Source organism: Xenopus laevis, chromosome 9_10L, assembly GCF_017654675.1.
Source record: "Xenopus laevis strain J_2021 chromosome 9_10L, Xenopus_laevis_v10.1, whole genome shotgun sequence".
Taxonomy (NCBI): Eukaryota; Metazoa; Chordata; class Amphibia; order Anura; family Pipidae; genus Xenopus; species Xenopus laevis.
In genome coordinates, this window is record NC_054387.1 from 125,441,335 (window position 1) to 125,459,684 (window position 18,350).

General features: G+C 43.1%; 2 protein-coding genes across 2 annotated transcripts; one reads left to right on the plus strand and one right to left on the minus strand.

The window, feature by feature from the left end:
- Positions 1 to 445: 445 nt before the first annotated feature.
- cox6a2.L (cytochrome c oxidase subunit VIa polypeptide 2 L homeolog) lies at positions 446 to 3,377 on the plus strand. The gene is given in 3 exon segments (NM_001097819.1): positions 446 to 531; positions 2,014 to 2,156; positions 3,079 to 3,377. Coding segments are annotated over 3 exon segments (318 nt in total). The 5' UTR covers position 446; the 3' UTR covers positions 3,169 to 3,377.
- Positions 3,378 to 5,228: 1,851 nt separating this feature from the next.
- On the minus strand, positions 5,229 to 6,569 carry LOC108701916 (E3 ubiquitin/ISG15 ligase TRIM25). Its single transcript, XM_018236929.1, has one exon. The coding sequence runs from the start codon at positions 6,567 to 6,569 to the stop codon at positions 5,229 to 5,231; it is 1,341 nt and encodes a 446-aa protein (XP_018092418.1).
- Positions 6,570 to 18,350: the final 11,781 nt, after the last annotated feature.

The following is an 18,350-nucleotide window of genomic DNA, read 5'->3' on the forward strand; positions in this document are numbered from 1 at the left end:
TGAAGAAACACATGCTGGTAATCCATATTGTATGTAGGTATCCTGGTGGCATAGGAGGATTCCTTTAGGCATGAAGTGCCCAACATCTTAATGCTTTAAGCACTCACTTTCAACAGTCTCTTGTCTAGCAGCTCAGCACAACGCTAGCTGTAAATATATTATTGTAAATAAAGATATAATAATAACAAACAGCATTAAGTACTTTGTATCAGAGAGACCCATAATAAAATATCCCATTGACCAGACAAGGTGGGATGTGTCCTCACAGGGATAAACATAGCTCATTCCATGGCCTGCTCCCAAGATGGAACACAATCCTCCACTTGGCACCAGCCTGTATTTCTTGATTGCTCGGCACTGACCACGTGATGGGCAGAACTGTGTGACCTTGCCAAGGATCCTAGTGTCCCCTCACGCCTGCAAACTTTAACTTCTTAGCAGCCACCATGGCGATCCCTGGAGCCCGAATGTCCAGCCTGATCTTCAGGAGAGAGATGGCAAGTGAAGCTCATGGAGAAGGAGCCAGAGCTGGTGAGTTGAATACAGGGTTGGACAACTAGGAGGCTTGCAGTGCAAAAACCCTACATCCAAGGGGGGGAGGGGTACATACATTGGGACAAACAACCTCTAGTGCTGGAGGTCCATGACAAGTGCCCTTTCTGCCCTAACCTTAAAACAGACTGGGACATAAACAATTAAATGAAATTTTGTTTCGATTTTTAGGTTATTCCTGAAGTACATTTGCTTCCATTATGTTCTCCATTACCCTTAATTTGCCCCAGGATATAACATAACCCCCAATTAGTACTTAGCGTAGATCAGTCTGATGCAGTTTGATGAAAGTGGTTCCCTGGTTGCCATGGGTTACTGCACTGCTCGTATGCTCTGATTTATTTTATATGCACTATGTCCAGGACCAAAGAGTCCCAGCCCTTGGTTGGAAAATAACATTATTAAACACAGCCCCGTCATTGTTCCCCTTTAAAGGGCTAGTATACTTAGGGGCCCATTGATTAAACCTCCATTTTTTCTGGTCTTTTAGGAGGATTTTTCATCAAAAATAAAACTAGAATTTTTAGAGATTTATCATACTCCAAAACTACTAAATATCAGAATCAAAAAAGACTTTGAAACCGGTCAAGGTCATGTAGAAGTCAATGGCAGATGTCCTTGAAGTTGTGTTGAAAACTTCAGGGTTGACGTCCGATAATCCAATCCAGTCAATCGTACGATTTGAATCGACGCAGAATTGTCGTGATGTTTTTTGAAGAAAAATTATTGATAAATGAGTTAAAATTGTGGAAGGGAGTTTGGTCGGATTTGTTTTCATTAAACATTGAGATTAATTCGAGTTTTAGTAAATGTGCCCCTAAATGTCTTATATACCCTATGGGTCTGCCTCATATATTTATTTATATATTTATTTTATTTATATTTATATTTTATATTGTTAACTGCTAAAGGTTAATTTAAAGGGGGAAGTAAACCCTAAAAATATTGTAATGTGGCTAAAATGCCATATTTTATATAGTGAACTTATTGCACGAGGCTAAAGGTTCAGCGTGTCAATAGCAGCAATGATCCAGGACTTCAAACTTGTCACAGGGGGTCACCATCTTGGAAAGTGTCTGTGACACTCACATGCTCAGTGGGCTCTGAGCAGCTGTTGAGAAGCTAAGCTTAGGGGGGTCGCTAATTATCCAGCAGAAAATGAGGTTGGTCTTTTTGGAGGTCTTTTTTACTGCTAAAGGGCTGTGGTTGCCTTGGGCCCAAAATGTACAACATTTCTAGCTAATTCTTTATTTAGGCTTTAGTTCTCCTTTAAGGTATTTTTACCGCAGTTTCAGCTTTGCCTAATTAGCCATTGTCTAAAAGTTGAAGGGAAGGGGTGTGGCCTGATGGGAAAAGGGGCATTAATGTTGAGGTCAGGATTAGTTTCAATGCATCTTCCTGCTAACAAGTGAATGAGACTTTCTGATCTTCCCTATTCTCTGTTTTATGTTCTTTTTCCAGCCCGTACGTGGAAGATTCTGTCCTTTGTGGTGGCCCTGCCTGGGGTAGCGGTCTGTATGCTCAATGCTTGGCTGAATAAAGAAAACCACCCACAGGAGCGCCCAAAGTTTCTGGCTTACGATCATCTGCGCATTCGCACCAAGGTTTAACAGATGCCACTCACAGTATTCTAGGAGGGTCTGGGAATTGTTGTACAGTCACAATGACTCCCCCATAGATATAAATAGGGGACCCTAGGGGAACCTCCTTCCCTGCAATTTAGCATTTAGATGTTTTAACCTGCAAGTGTCAATACTGACTGTCAGCCAAAAGCAGTCGGTGAGATATTGAGAGGTGAAATGTAATAACATCTGAAGGGACATACAGTGTTGGACTGGCCCACAGGGATACCAGGAAAACTCCCGGTGGGCCCAGGTGTCAGTGGAACCTCATGCTGCTAAACATTTGGCCTATTTCATGGTCATTCCCTGTTTCTATGAGAAAGAAGAGGCTTAATAGATGGAATAATAGATAATAGTATGTAAAGAAAAGAGACTAGGAGAATAGAGGTTGAGTGAGGAGAGGAAGAAAATAGTACTGAGAGAGGACCCCTATTCTGAAGTTTTTTGGTGGGCCCCTGGTCTAAGGTTTTTTTGGTGGGCCCCTGGTGTCCCAGTCTGACACTGGCGGACATAGTTTGGAGTGGTAGGTTTAAAGTGATAATAAAATCAACATCTCCAACTGGTTTTCTCCAAAACAACTGGAGCCACCCCAGCCTGTTGGTACTTACCCCTTCCGACAGGAGTAAACTGTTGGTTATGCCAGATTCAGAGTGGGGTAATCCTTCCATAATCTGGAGTACGGGGTATAAAGTGGCACCATCCCCAGCCTAGTGTGAGCGACAGAACCAGCTCTTCATGATCAGCTGGTCTGAATGGTAGGAGGGGTAAATAGCACTGGGTTGGGGGCATTATGGGGGCAGTTGTGTACATAAGGAACATTTAAGGCCTTGCTACTCTTTATAGAAAGGCATCAGTGTCACATTAAGGAACAGCAAATATTACAACAATGTTATGTTTCTTGTAGCGCTTCCCATGGGGTGACGGCAACCACAGTTTCTTCCACAACCCTCACACCAACGCTCTCCCAGCAGGATACGAAGAGCCCAGGCACTGAATCCATCCAGCAGAAGAGTTTCTCAGTGTTTTATGATGTCTTCTATCAACAGACACTTGTGCAGTTCCGTTACTTACCCCTGGAATGTGTATACTCTAGTCACATGCAGGATAAATATTCATTCATTAAGTCAATAGGAATGTGACACATTCAATGAACCCTTTGCAAATGGCTACATATTGAACTAAAAATAAAGTGTATCTTTGATGGTTGTGGTTCTGAATTTCCTCCTATACAACATATTTTTGCTACTGCTGTGAGTCTCACACTTCAAGTCTAGTTTTGTTCCATCTAGTCTTATGTAGTCTAGCCTTGTTATGTCTAGCCTATCTTATTTTGTTCCTGGTAGTCTAGTATAGTATATTCTTGTTCCCGGTAGTCTAATATAGTCTAGTCTTGTTCCGTCGAATATACTATAGTATAGTCTTGTTCTGTCTAGTCTAGTCTTATTTTGTTCCATGTAGTCTAGTATAGTCTAGTCTTGTTCTGTCTAAGTCTAGTCTAGTCTTGTTCCATCAAATCTAGTATAGTATAATTGTGTTCTGTCTAGTCTCATTTTGTTCCAAACCTTGTTCCCTCTAAGTCTAGTCTTGTTCCATCTAAGTCTAGTTCTAGTCTTGTTCCATCTAGTCTAGTCTATTCTTGTTCATCTAGTGTAGTCTAGTCTAGTCTTGTTCCGTCTAGTGTAGTGTAGCATAGTCTTCTTCCATCTAGTCTAGTATACTTGTCTAATGTAGTCAATTTTTGTTCCATCTAGTCTAGTCTAGTCTTATTCCATCTAATCTAGTATAGTATAATTTTGTTCTGTCTAGTCTAGTCTCATTTTGTTCCAGGTGGTCTAGTATAGTCTAGCCTTGTTCCCTCTAAGTCTATTCTTGTTCCATCTAGTCTAGTCTATTCTTGTTCATCTAGTCTAGTCTAGTCTTGTTCATCTAGTCTAGTTTTGTTCCGTCTAGTGTAGTGTAGCATAGTGTAGCATAGTCTTCTTCCATCTAGTCTAGTATAGGCCAACTTTAGTAAATTTTTGTTCCCTCTAGTCTAGTCTAGTCTTGTTCTATGTCATTTAAATGAAACTAAAATAACCATACAGATTTCACCATCTGGCACATCATCAACCTTGTTAGGGAGCAGGTAACTTTTTTTGTGGGGTTCTCACACTGGTGATGAAAAAAGTGTTACTTCAAAAAAATCACACATGCATGCTTGTAAGATAAAAAATATTGTTTTATTGAATTGAAATATCAAATACTCCCCACATGGAGCCTAACGCGTTTCATGCTTACCTAGGCTACGCACTATGACTAATTGCTAGGTAAGCGTGAAACATGTTAGGCTCCATATGGAGAGTATTTGATTAATTATTTCTCTGTCTGCTATAAATTCTTTTAACAGAAAGGCACCAGCAATCCATCCTCCTCAAGCAAGAAAAATACATCTTTAAAATCAGCATAAAAGAATCAGAATCAGAATAAACCCATCTGCCACAATGAAATTCACTGCTGGAGATAACGTGGCATAAAACAATGCAGGGGATTTGGAATGAGTACCATACCTCCCAACTGTCCTGTTTTTAGAGGGACAGTCCCTCTTTTGACAGCTCAACCCCCAGTCCCTCATTTGTACTTGAAACTCCCGTTTTTCTCAGCACTGAACAGCCAGAAAAAGAAACAATGTTTCTTACTTAATTGGCTTTTGGCAGAGAGCTCAGAACACCTACCAGGTGCACTTGGAAAGTTTTGTAACAATTTCAGATAAGCAAATAAGTAATTGTAACAATATAAGGTAACAGGTCTCTTGGGAGAAGTTAGACTCACAGCTTAAAGGGCAATTCACCTTCATTAGCAAGTTTTGTAAAATGAACATGGTGATTAGGGGTGTGGCCACAAAAATGGGCATTGTCAAAAAATGTTACGCACGGCAACTTTTTTGTCCCTCTTTTTATTTCCAAAATGTTGGGAGGTATGAGTATCTCAAAGAATCCCCTAATTCAGGGAGTCCCGTGTCCCTTTTCTTCAGCTATAAACTTCAATGTCCGGCATCCACAGCCAGACTATTGTCCCCTAGCTGCGAACTGTAATCCAGCCCCCCCACCAAACCCAGCATGCAACATGAAGGGGCTCGGTGAATGAGGCTCGGAACGTGTGCAAGTGGGCGACTGACTTATCCAGTTGATAGAAGGACAGCCGCCCCGCTTCGTAATCTAGGTGCACCCCAAATCTCTGACAGAGGGAGCTGGGAAGCAACACGTTATCCTGTGAGCCATGTAATGCTGAGAGTTTGCGGTTAAACCTACGCAAACACCATGACTTTTTATTATTTCCAACCCAGGACTCATATCCCATCCTTTTTACACTGCCATAAGTTACCCCCACTCTCCAGTACCTATCCTTACTGCACTCAAACACCCAGTAGTGATGTCCTGACTGGAAACTCTTGGTGCTTAATACCTGATAATTATAAAACCTGGCTGGAGATTCTGGACGGAGCAGGTTTATAAGGGAGCAAGTGGCAGATTTCATATCACCTGAAAGTGCTACGTCACTAGAGGCCGTGTCTTCATCTAGGCGCAAGTCAGATTCCTCTTGCACATACAAACCCCTTGCAGCTTGGGAAGACATGATATTCTCTAACTTCTTCTGCAAAGTCACTGAAATAAAAACCTCATCATGGCCTGCCATGACCTGAACATCATCTGTGGGATTGTTCTCCGCACTTTCCTCCATGGTTAGATCCACTTCTGCTTTGAGCAAGACAGTTGGGTTGGTTATGTAGAACAGTTCCTCAATTTCATGCATCTTCTTGGACAGTTTATCTTTTTCCTTCTCCAGTTCCATGATAAGATGAGAGACTTTCTGTAAAGCCAGTTCCTTCTGCCTGAAAACCTTCCGTAGGACTTTGTTTTCCAGGGCTTCCAGTTGTGCCCTCAGGTCTCTGAAGACATCACTGATGCGGATGATTAGCCCGGCAGCTGTCTCTACAATGTCTCTCTTTTGGTGGTACATGTCCTTTGATCTTCTTTCTACTTGTTTTCTCTTAAAGGTCACATTTTCTAAGGCATTCCTTATTTGATCTTTCTTCTTCGTCAAAGCTGCCTCCATTGACTCCACATGATGGTTGCTGTGTTCTCCAGTTAAATAGCAAGAAAAGCAGAAGCAGACCTTATCGTCTGAACAATAAAGACTAAAGGACTCGTTGTGGAGAAGACATGTTTGTTTGCATAGGTTGATGGGATCAATCAATGTATGACCCTCTGTCTTGCTGTTGTGTGCAATTAAATGGTTATCACAGAGGGAGGCTTCACACAGAAGACACGTCTTGACCGCTTGGACGGAGATGTCACAGTAGGTGCAGATGATATCAGCCAATCTCTGCTCAGGTAGACTAGAAGCTGAGTTTTCCATGATTCCCAGAATTCGTCTCTACGATACACAACAGGGCAAGAGAAGAGTTCAGATTCTTGAACGAGTGAGTTTGAATCGGTGTTTGCAGCTGAAAAACAGATGGAAAGATGCCTCTTGTTGACGTTCAAGAAATGAAACCAAACGAATGTTACCACTGACACGCTGGTACGTGTTTTGCATTTCTCATATCACAGACTGTTTAAAACAGAAATATTTGTAAGGAGCTGCACACACTAAATTTAAATGCATCTGGAAGAGATTACTCATTTGTTTTGTCTATCTGAGCATCGACGTTTCAAGGAGCGCAACCCTCCCTTCGGGCAGGACATGCAAATCCAGTTCCTCCTCCTCCCATTAGTCCAAATGAGGCTTAGGAGGTAGAACACTGGTCTGCAAATCAGAACCCTCCTCATTCACAAATATGAAATGTGTAGCGTTCAATAAGAATTGGGCAGAGCTTGGGCACATGTTCTGGGTGATCTGAAGTGTTGCCCAAAATGTTGGTCAGTAATATTGGGAATAAATTGGAGTAATACCTTGTGCTGTACTTACTGAAAACTTCCAACATAAAGGTGTAATCAGGTAATCAGTGCAGTGGCACCCAGTGAGCATTAGATGTCACTATTTCATATTCAGACACATCAACAGCACCTGGCAGAACAACATTTATGCAAACTTGCTCTTTGATTTCATTGCTAAGAAATTCACTGCACAGAACCCTGACCTCAACCCAACAGAACTCAGGGGGATGAACCTCAACTGCAAGTAAGGCCTCTTGGCTTGAATGGGAATATGTAGAACAGGCGGGTGTCTAGATACTTTTTGTGTATATTTGTAACCTTGTTATGAGCTAAGGGGGCCCAGCCTAAGGGCCAGTTAGGGGGAGATTTGGGGTGAGTGCTTATTTGTGCCCTGGGTACCCCTGGAACTATAGCAGGGTGACTGTTACCCCAATGTTTCTATATATCTGTAACCTTGTTATGAGCTAAGGGGGCCCAGTCTGAAGGCCAGTTAGGGGGAGATTTGGGGTGAGTGTTTATTTGTACCCTGGGTACCCCTGGAACTATAGCAGGGTGACTGTTACCCCAATGTTTCTATATATCTGTAACCTTGTTATGAGCTAAGGGGCCCAGCCTGAAGGTCAGTTAGGGTGAGATTTGGGGTGAGTACTTATTTGTACCCTGGGTACCCCTGGAACTATAGCAGGGTGACTGTTACCCCAATGTTTCTATATATCTGTAACCTTGTTATGAGCTAAGAGGACCCAGCCTGAAGGCCAGTTAGGGGGAGATTTGTGGTGAGTGCTTATTTGTACCCTGGGTACCCCTGGAACTATAGCAGGGTGACTGTTACCCCAATGTTTCTATATATCTGTAACCTTGTTATGAGCTAAGGGGGCCCAGTCTGAAGGCCAGTTAGGGGGAGATTTGGGGTGAGTGTTTATTTGTACCCTGGGTACCCCTGGAACTATAGCAGGGTGACTGTTACCCCAATGTTTCTATATATCTGTAACCTTGTTATGAGCTAAGAGAACCCAGTCGGAAGGTCAGTTAGGGGGAGATTTGGGGTGAGTGTTTATCTGTACCCTGGGTACCCCTGGAACTATAGCAGGATGACTGTTACCCCAATGTTTCTATATATCTGTAACCTTGTTATGAGCTAAGGGGCCCCAGTCGGAAGGTCAGTTAGGGGGAGATTTGGGGTGAGTGTTTATCTGTACCCTGGGTACCCCTGGAACTATAGCAGGATGACTGTTACCCCAATGTTTCTATATATCTGTAACCTTGTTATGAGCTAAGGGGCCCCAGTCGGAAGGTCAGTTAGGGGGAGATTTGGGGTGAGTGCTTATTTGTGCCCTGGGTACCCCTGGAACTAAAGCAGGGTAACTGTTACCCCAATGTTTCTATATATCTGTAACCTTTTTATGAGCAAAGTATTACAAGTCCAAATGTTGGACCCCAAAGGTGAACCTGACACCAAACCAAACCTCTGCCCTGTTTATTGTTTTGTACAAGGGTGGGTATTATCTACATTCATCTCCTGGCTTTTTATGCTCTATTACGTTTGACAGCTGTGGTTAATGAATTTACAGAAGGAACCTTGTTTGTCGCCACAGGGTCCGGCCCCACCTGTTTCAGAAGCTCTGGCACCTCATCTATGAAAAATGTCTGGTTACGTTCAAAACAAGTGCATGACAATCATCATGGTGTGGTGGGAAGAGGTTTCAGGGTTAACCATCTCTATGGTTTATAGCATTTAAATTAGACCCTCCCTTTGTCTTCTTCTCTTATTCCCCCTTCTTCACTATTTATTCTTGTAGTATCTGCCTATACCCCTGCATATGTCTCTCAGGAGTAGAGGGACCATAAAGATATTGCAGAAGATAATACTGTGTAAAACCAACATTTCTGTGGTCCTAATGCAAAAATATTTTGCAATGTCCTGGGTGGGAGCATTGACCTGTATATTAGCAGCCTGGAGTGGGTGGGTTTCTGACAGTGGTCATGCCAAGGAGCCTACTACACTGAAGGTCTGTAGGCTAAAGTTCGGTATGAAACCTGACCACCCACCATTGACTAGGCCAACTTCTAGGATAGACTAGACGTCCGTTAGAAGTAAGGGCCTTCCAGGAAATCTCCTTGGACCTGGTTGACCTGGTGGGCTCTCCCCATGCTCGCTAGTAACTAGAACCCTGTAATCAATGGGGAGGAGCATACTAGAACGGCTGCCTTGATTAAATGGGAGAAAGGTGATTGAGGGTGCAAAGTAGGAAAATCACAGTACCTACAGACATTGGAATTGGCATCTAAACTGAGAGGCAAAAATATTTATCATCACATATTAAAGCTCGGAAATGTGTTAAAAAGGGGAACTTCCCCTTTAATTTATATATTTAGTAGGACAACCTCAACTAATGTCCAGTATAGTGATAAAAAAAACAGCTCTACCTTATATAGAGGGGGGTAACTTTGTATTCAGATGTGTCCATCTGGATCACTTGCTTTATAAGGGAAAGGATCTCTATGTGCCCCCCCCTGCTGAATGGAAGTGTCCCAGCGTACCAAAGCTGGGTTTGATCTGTGACTAATTTAAGCTACTAATGTTCTGAAATGGAATCTGCAATTTGTTGTTCCAACTCTCATAACTGTGAATATAACTGCACGGCATATGGTAATGTTCAACTATACTGCTTCCCTGTATCATTTCATCTTATTACATAGTCCCACTGTTTTATATGCCTGCACTAGTGATGGGCGAATTTATTCGCCAGGAGTGAATTCGTGACGAATTCCCGCGTTTTGCCGCTGGCGAATAAATCTGTGAAACTGCTGCAAAATTCGCCAGCATCCAAAAATGCATTTTCTAAAGCAAATGTGCGCCAGCGTCCAAAAAACAGATGCCGGCATCAAAAACATGACACCAACAGCGTTTCGCGAATTCGCAAATTTTTCGCCAAAACTGGACAAATTCGCCCATCATTAGCCTGCACATTCCATCTCATCCCACTCTAATGTCTCTCAGCCATCCCAGAGACTATTATTCCACTGTTACTATAGGCACCATCTCTCCCTACTATACCTGCTATCCCACAGTCACACTCCCTTCCCAGAGACTATTATCCACTGTTACTATAGGCACCATCTCTCCCTACTATACCTGCTATCCCACAGTCACACTCCCTTCCCAGAGACTATTATCCACTGTTACTATAGGCACCATCTCTCCCTACTATACCTGCTATCCCACAGTCACACTCCCTTCCTAGAGACTATTATCCCACTGTTACTATAGGCACCATCTCTCCCTACTATACCTGCTATCCCACAGTCACACTCCCTTCCCAGAGACTATTATTCCACTGTTACTATAGGCACCATCTCTCCCTACTATACCTGCTATCCCACAGTCACACTCCCTTCCTAGAGACTATTATCCCACTGTTACTATGGGCACCATCTCTCCCTACTATACCTGCTATCCCACAGTCACACTCCCTTCCCAGAGACTATTATTCCACTGTTACTATAGGCACCATCTCTCCCTACTATACCTGCTATCCCACAGTCACACTCCCTTCCCAGAGACTATTATCCACTGTTACTATAGGCACCATCTCTCCCTACTATACCTGCTATCCCACAGTCACACTCCCTTCCTAGAGACTATTATCCGCTGTTACTATAGGCACCATCTCTCCATACTATACCTGCTATCCCACAGTCACACTCCCTTCCCAGAGACTATTATCCACTGTTACTATAGACACCATCTCTCCCTACTATACCTGCTATCCCACAGTCACACTCCCTTCCTAGAGACTATTATCCCACTGTTACTATGGGCACCATCTCTCCCTACTATACCTGCTATCCCACAGTCACACTCCCTTCCCAGAGACTATTATTCCACTGTTACTATAGGCACCATCTCTCCCTACTATACCTGCTATCCCACAGTCACACTCCCTTCCCAGAGACTATTATCCACTGTTACTATAGGCACCATCTCTCCCTACTATACCTGCTATCCCACAGTCACACTCCCTTCCTAGAGACTATTATCCGCTGTTACTATAGGCACCATCTCTCCATACTATACCTGCTATCCCACAGTCACACTCCCTTCCCAGAGACTATTATCCACTGTTACTATAGACACCATCTCTCCCTACTATACCTGCTATCCCACAGTCACACTCCCTTCCCAGAGACTATTATCCACTGTTACTATAGGTACCATCTCTCCCTACTATACCTGCTATCCCACAGTCACACTCCCTTCCCAGAGACTATTATCCACTGTTACAATAGGCACCATCTCTCCCTACTATACCTGCTATCCAACAGTCACACTCCCTTCCCAGAGACTATTATCCACTGTTACTATAGGTACCATCTCTCCCTACTATACCTGCTATCCCACAGTCACACTCCCTTCCCAGAGACTATTATCCACTGTTACTATAGACACCATCTCTCCCTACTATACCTGCTATCCCACAGTCACACTCCCTTCCCAGAGACTATTATCCACTGTTACTATAGACACCATCTCTCCCTACTATACCTGCTATCCCACAGTCACACTCCCTTCCCAGAGACTATTATCCCACTGTTACTATAGACACATCTCTCCCTACTATACCTGCTATCCCACAGTCACACTCCCTTCCTAGAGACTATTATCCGCTGTTACTATAGGCACCATCTCTCCATACTATACCTGCTATCCCACAGTCACACTCCCTTCCCAGAGACTATTATCCACTGTTACTATAGACACCATCTCTCCCTACTATACCTGCTATCCCACAGTCACACTCCCTTCCCAGAGACTATTATCCACTGTTACTATAGGTACCATCTCTCCCTACTATACCTGCTATCCCACAGTCACACTCCCTTCCCAGAGACTATTATCCACTGTTACAATAGGCACCATCTCTCCCTACTATACCTGCTATCCCACAGTCACACTCCCTTCCCAGAGACTATTATCCACTGTTACTATAGGTACCATCTCTCCCTACTATACCTGCTATCCCACAGTCACACTCCCTTCCCAGAGACTATTATCCCACTGTTACTATAGACACCATCTCTCCCTACTATACCTGCTATCCCACAGTCACACTCCCTTCCCAGAGACTTTTATCCACTGTTACTATAGACACCATCTCTCCCTACTATACCTGCTATCCCACAGTCACACTCCCTTCCCAGAGACTATTATCCACTGTTACTATAGACACCATCTCTCCCTACTATACCTGCTATCCCACAGTCACACTCCCTTCCCATTTACTATTATCCCACTGTTACTATAGGCACCATCTCTCCCTACTATACCTGCTATCCCACAGTCACACTCCCTTCCCAGAGACTATTATCCACTGTTACTATAGGCACCATCTCTCCCTACTATACCTGCTATCCCACAGTCACACTCCCTTCCCAGAGACTATTATCCCACTGTTACTATAGACACCATCTCTCCCTACTATACCTGCTATCCCACAGTCACACTCCCTTCCCATTTACTATTATCCCACTGTTACTATAGGCACCATCTCTCCCTACTATACCTGCTATCCCACAGTCACACTCCCTTCCCAGAGACTATTATCCACTGTTACTATAGGCACCATCTCTCCCTACTATACCTGCTATCCCACAGTCACACTCCCTTCCCAGAGACTATTATCCCACTGTTACTATAGGCACCATCTCTCCCTACTATACCTGCTATCCCACAGTCACACTCCCTTCCCAGAGACTATTATCCACTGTTACTATAGGAACCATCTCTCCCTACTTTACCTGCTATCCCACAGTCACACTCCCTTCCCAGAGACTATTATCCACTGTTACTATAGGCACCATCTCTCCCTACTATACCTGCTATCCCACAGTCACACTCCCTTCCCAGAGACTATTATCCACTGTTACTATAGGCACCATCTCTCCCTACTATACCTGCTATCCCACAGTCACACTCCCTTCCCAGAGACTATTATCCCACTGTTACTATAGGCACCATCTCTCCCTACTATACCTGCTATCCCACAGTCACACTCCCTTACCATTTACTATTATCCCACTGTTACTATAGGCACCATAGACTAGGAGAGACTAGGAGTATAAAGAGAAGGATAGACTATAGTATGTAAAGAAAAGAGGCTAGGAGAATAAAGAGAAGGATATTTTATAGTATGCAAATAACTAGGAGAATAAACAGAAGGATAGATTATAGTATGTAAAGAAAAGAGACTTGGAGAATATAGAGAAGGATAGATTATAATATGCAAAGAAAAGAGACTAGGAGAATAAAGATAATGAGTGAGGAGGGAAGTACAAATAGTTTAGCGAGTGGCCTATGGTCTATCTAGTAGGCCCCTGGTATTCCAGTCTGACTCTGGACTCATAGCAGCATTGGGCCAATTAGGTTGTAAAGGACCATACTGGGAACAGATCAGTCTAAGATTTAGTATTGACTATTCCCATTATATCTGCCAGTGGCTCATGAATAAGATAATGTCAAGCTCTCCATACCAGGTACATCTTACTAAATTTGCTCACAGTCTTTGCAGAGAGTTACCTTACAACTATGCCAGAATAGCTATCCCCTGCAATTCAAAGCAGACTTGTGTCGAAAGAATTGGGCACAGGTTTCCCTCGAACAGCGAACACTCGAAATGACACCAAGCTTTCTGCGTCAAAATGTATTAAGATGACGCTTTGCGGTAAAATTGCACTTTGTTAATTGCACTCCTGGAAATAAATTACCCCTAATGACTGCAATTTAATGGGATTTCCAGGAAATGTCTGCAGCAGCCAATCAGATTTTTTTTCATCCATTTTCTTGCAGTTGGCTGATTAAAACCAATTAATGATTTGTTGCTGTAGGTTACAAGTTCACTTTTACATTCCTTGATCCTGTGATTGAAGACCAGTAAACATGACCAAGAACATCAATGTAACATCTGGTACAGGTGCAAATACTGGGATGCTAATTTGTTTTCCCTAAGGTCCATCTGGCATTGCTGTCTCCACCTAAAAGTAAGGTCCAATGGGGTGTGAATTTGCACCTCTCAATGCTCCTATAATTGCACCAGGAACATTGTTAAATGTAGATGTTCTGAAGAATCTGAAGAGTTTAGTTCTTAAATCAAATTTGAGAAGTAAGACATAAGAATTTCTGTGCAAAAGAAAAGAGGCTTCCTGTGAAGATATCTGTTGAGCCACAACCTGTGTTGCAACGGATGGTTTTGCTGGGCTGTAAACACACAAGCAACCGACGCAGAGCAATAAATGACTCAAACTAAACGGCAGGTAATGGGCTGTAATTCTCATTACTGTACAGCATCTGTCTGAATCTGTTATTTTTAATATGTGGTTATAATGCCAAAAGATTCTGAGAGGGTTCTCTGACTCATCTAGTGTGAAGTGAGAATCTTAGCTGTGACTGAAAGGAAGAATGTCCTCTTGTCATGCACAGCAGTGACTTCATGTTCATTAGAAGTTCAGCAAAACAACTGTTTTCCAACACTTTCCTAAAACAACACCCTTTCATGCATTCTGCTGGCGACCAGTGTTGTCTCTGAGTTGTGTTGTCAACACTTTGTAACAACATGTCAAGAAATGTCCACTTGTCTTCTAGACCAGCTCAAAAATGATACCTGCTCATCCATGAACTCAACTTATAAACTAAAGGTCTGGTCCAACCAGTTCTGCAACTGAGGAGACCCCACCAGAAGCCCTTTTGCAAGCGATAAGGACAGGACTGTCTTTTCAGGATATTGGATCAAATTCTTCATGTGGGCCTCACCATTTTTTCACCAGGCCGGATTAAGAATTGCCTAATTCCAACTGGTTTTTGAGAGTGTCTCATCTGCTGAGCCATTTCTTCTTCTTGACGAAAACTACCCATCAGACCACAGCTTCTGTTCTAGGGATTAGCTTGTTCTGAGCACATGCTGGTCGCCTTTTTCCTGACCCGCATCTGCCCACTACCAGCCCTCCCGAGCGTAACTTCCGGGTTTCCTTTTATAGACCCGCGCCAACCCAGCAATTCAACCCGGAAATCGGAAGCCAGCATTTGTAAGGTCGCGGGGCGGGGAGAGCAGTCAGAAGAGCTCAACGCACACCTGCCTGCAAATTTCGAGGTGAAGCAAAACGGGACAAATTCACCCATCACTAGTGATAAGGACAGGATTGTCTTTAACCCGCTTTAGGCCAGACTTCCAATCTGCCAGACCTCAGATGCAAGTGCTTTTTGAATGAACACCAAGAGAGGTCATAGTATCTTTTTGTGTCAGGAGAAATTTCAGGATATTGGATCCAAATCTTCTATGAAGAAGTTCATGTAGGTCTCACCAGACTTGCCACGGTGCCTCAAATCTTTTCACCAGGCAGGAAGATTAAGATGTGTCTAATTCCACCATGTTTTCAGTGTCTCATCTGCTGAACCATTTCTTCTTCTTTCTTCATGCTTGATAAAGGGGCGTTGCCCCCGAAACTTTGCACTTCCATACTTTGAATTAAAGCATGGGTTCCCCTGCTAATTAAGCCTTTTGTGCCAGTATCTTTGTTGCAGTGTCTAATCTGGAGGTTGCCGTATCCTTTATTCCCGAGTACCAGGCTGCTATCTCAAGGGGTTGCCATGGGTGTGCGTCTGCTCTATCCTCCTCCAGTTCTTCTTGAGGGAAATAATCCATCAGGCCACAGCTTCAGTTCTAGGGATTAGCTTGTTCTGAGCACTAGATACATATTTTGCAGGTAAGTACTCATGGGTATGAATAGGTAAATTTTTATATATATAATTAAGATTGTTCTTCCTAGGGTGGGGGTGGGGGAGATGATAAGAGGTCATCAATTGTCAAGTGAAGGAAAGCAGGTTTAACCCTACAAAAGGAGGAGTCATTGTAGGGGCTCACATATGGTGCATCTCTTTTTAATCAAGAAAAGGTATGCAAATTATTTGGTCTTGTGTTTTTAGCAATTGATCCAGGAAGAATTGGCCGCTGAGCTACTTGGGGATTTTTAAACCCTGGACCAGCATTTCAAAAGGCTGAAATTGAAGGACAATTCTTTGTTTGCCCTAGTTGCATTGTTGACTATGTACTAGAAGGTTAGAGTATGTTGATATTTTAAAAAGATTCACAGGAACTGGTTATGTGGAAAATGAGGAAGGCCACAGAATTCAGTGTGGTTTCTACAACCTTGAGAACTTTAATCTTAGAAATTATTTTTTTCCAGGGTTTTTGTTTTTAAAGCAGAACTTTCTTCAGAAATCTGTCCCACTAAAAGTCACACTTCTCGCTCTCATTTCTGTTATTGATAAACGTTCTCTGTTTACTGAGGAAGTGATGTCAGAATCTTGTTACTCCCGGCCTTCTTTCTGTGGGAATTGGGAGGTGGTAAAACAAGGTGTTGTTGGGGTGTCCGATGAGAACTTACTCTCCAATAGTAAATAAAGGCTCTAGAGCAGTGCTGTCCAACTGTTGCCCCCTGTGATCAACCCCTTATGTGCCCCCCACATACAAATCTTGCTGCTCTGATTGCTTACCTTTTGTAAGATTTAAAAGGTATCAGTACAGAGATTAACTGCATTGTTTAAACTTCAAGATTTTAATCTCCCTGCATTCTTCACACTTGTGACCCTCTATTATTCACACCCTAAAGCCCTGTACTGTTCACACCTGAGACCCAGACTTAAAGTGCCCACATTGTTCTCCTGTTCACATTTAGAGGGACAAAGGGGAACCAGCATTTATGAACTGCTCATCTTAGAGTGGTCCTGATAAATTTCCTACTGTATTCTGCCTGCCCTATTCTCCCTGTGTGTGCCATACTCTGTCTGCCGTATGCTTCCTGTGTGTGACATACTCTGCCTGCCCTATGCTTCCTGTGTGTGCCATACTCTGCCTGCCCTATGTTCCCTGTGTGTGTCATACTCTGTCTGCCCTATGCTCCCTGTGTATGCCATACTCTGCCTGCCCTATGCTCCCTGTGTGTGCCATACTCTACATGCCCTATGCTCCCTGTGTGTGCCATATTCTGCCTGTGCTATGCTCCCTGTGTGTGCCATACTCTGCCTTCCATATGCTCCCTGTGTGTGCCATACTCTGATTGCTCTGTGCTGCCTGTGTGTGCCATACTCTGCCTGTCCAATGCTCCCTGTGTGTGCCATACTCTACATGCCCTATGCTCCCTGTGTGTGCCATACTCTGCCTGTCGTATGCTACCTATTTTACATGAGCCTGGTAGGATTTGTTCTGGAGGTTTGTTAGCATTTGGAAATTGTTGTTGGGGCCCCTTAGGTGTTTAATCATGTGCTGGGGGTGCTGTGTTATCCACAGGGGTAGAGGAGGCATATGATTTTTTTGATGATGTTTTTGTGGTAACATGTGGTTTAAAGTAGGTGTGGTTTAAAAACAGGGAGTGGCTTACACTGGCTTCCATTAGGGCCGGGCCAAGCTGACAGAGCAGCCTAGGCAACCCAGAATAAACCTGCAGAATAAAGTACAAACCCTTTGGTGCAAGGGGGCCCCGTACTTTACATCTGCTTTGAGTAGAAGGTCAGGCATTGACATTATTGACTCTTCATGCTTAGATATGTCCACAAATTGTACCCATATAAATCAATCCAATTCAAGGTGCATTGTGGGTAAAAAAACACAAGGAATTTTGTCAGATTGATGTGCTTTGCACACAGTTTAGCTCTGGTAGATAAACCCTCCTATGTACAGCTGTCTGTCTGTTATAGAATTCAAGATTATCCTGACAAATTTAGTGTTCCATCCCTTTGTTATTCACATACATCTCTGTCTCCCCTCCTCATTCTTTTTCTATCTTTCTTTTTCTCTCTCTTCCCACATTCACTTTCTTTCTCTATCTCAGTAATGTGTCAAGTCCAACTCTCCAGGGAGACAATCCCTCACTTTCACATAATATTTTATTCATTTTACCTCTGTGGCAAAGTAATGTAATACAGTCTGGCCGGACATTAATTCCGGACATTAATTCCTTCCTTGACCAGAAATTGCATTATAATCAAGTAAATATCAGATGGTCAAAAAAAAAATCTTTGTCTGGTCCAGAGTGAAACTTCTTCTTTTCTCACCTTCTTTACATGTATTTTATTATTGTAGGGGGTACATTATCCCTTATAATACATGAGTGATACTCAGAGTTCCCTGTATAACTCAGCCTGCAGCCTTGTGCCTTTATATGGTCACAGAACCCCTCAGTGACTTCTAATATCCTTATCATTTACAGT

Coding starts and splice junctions, on each gene's coding strand:
- LOC108701916 (XM_018236929.1), bottom strand. CDS start 6,569: ATGGAAAACTCAGCTTCTAGTCTACCTGAGCAGAGATTGGCTGATATC.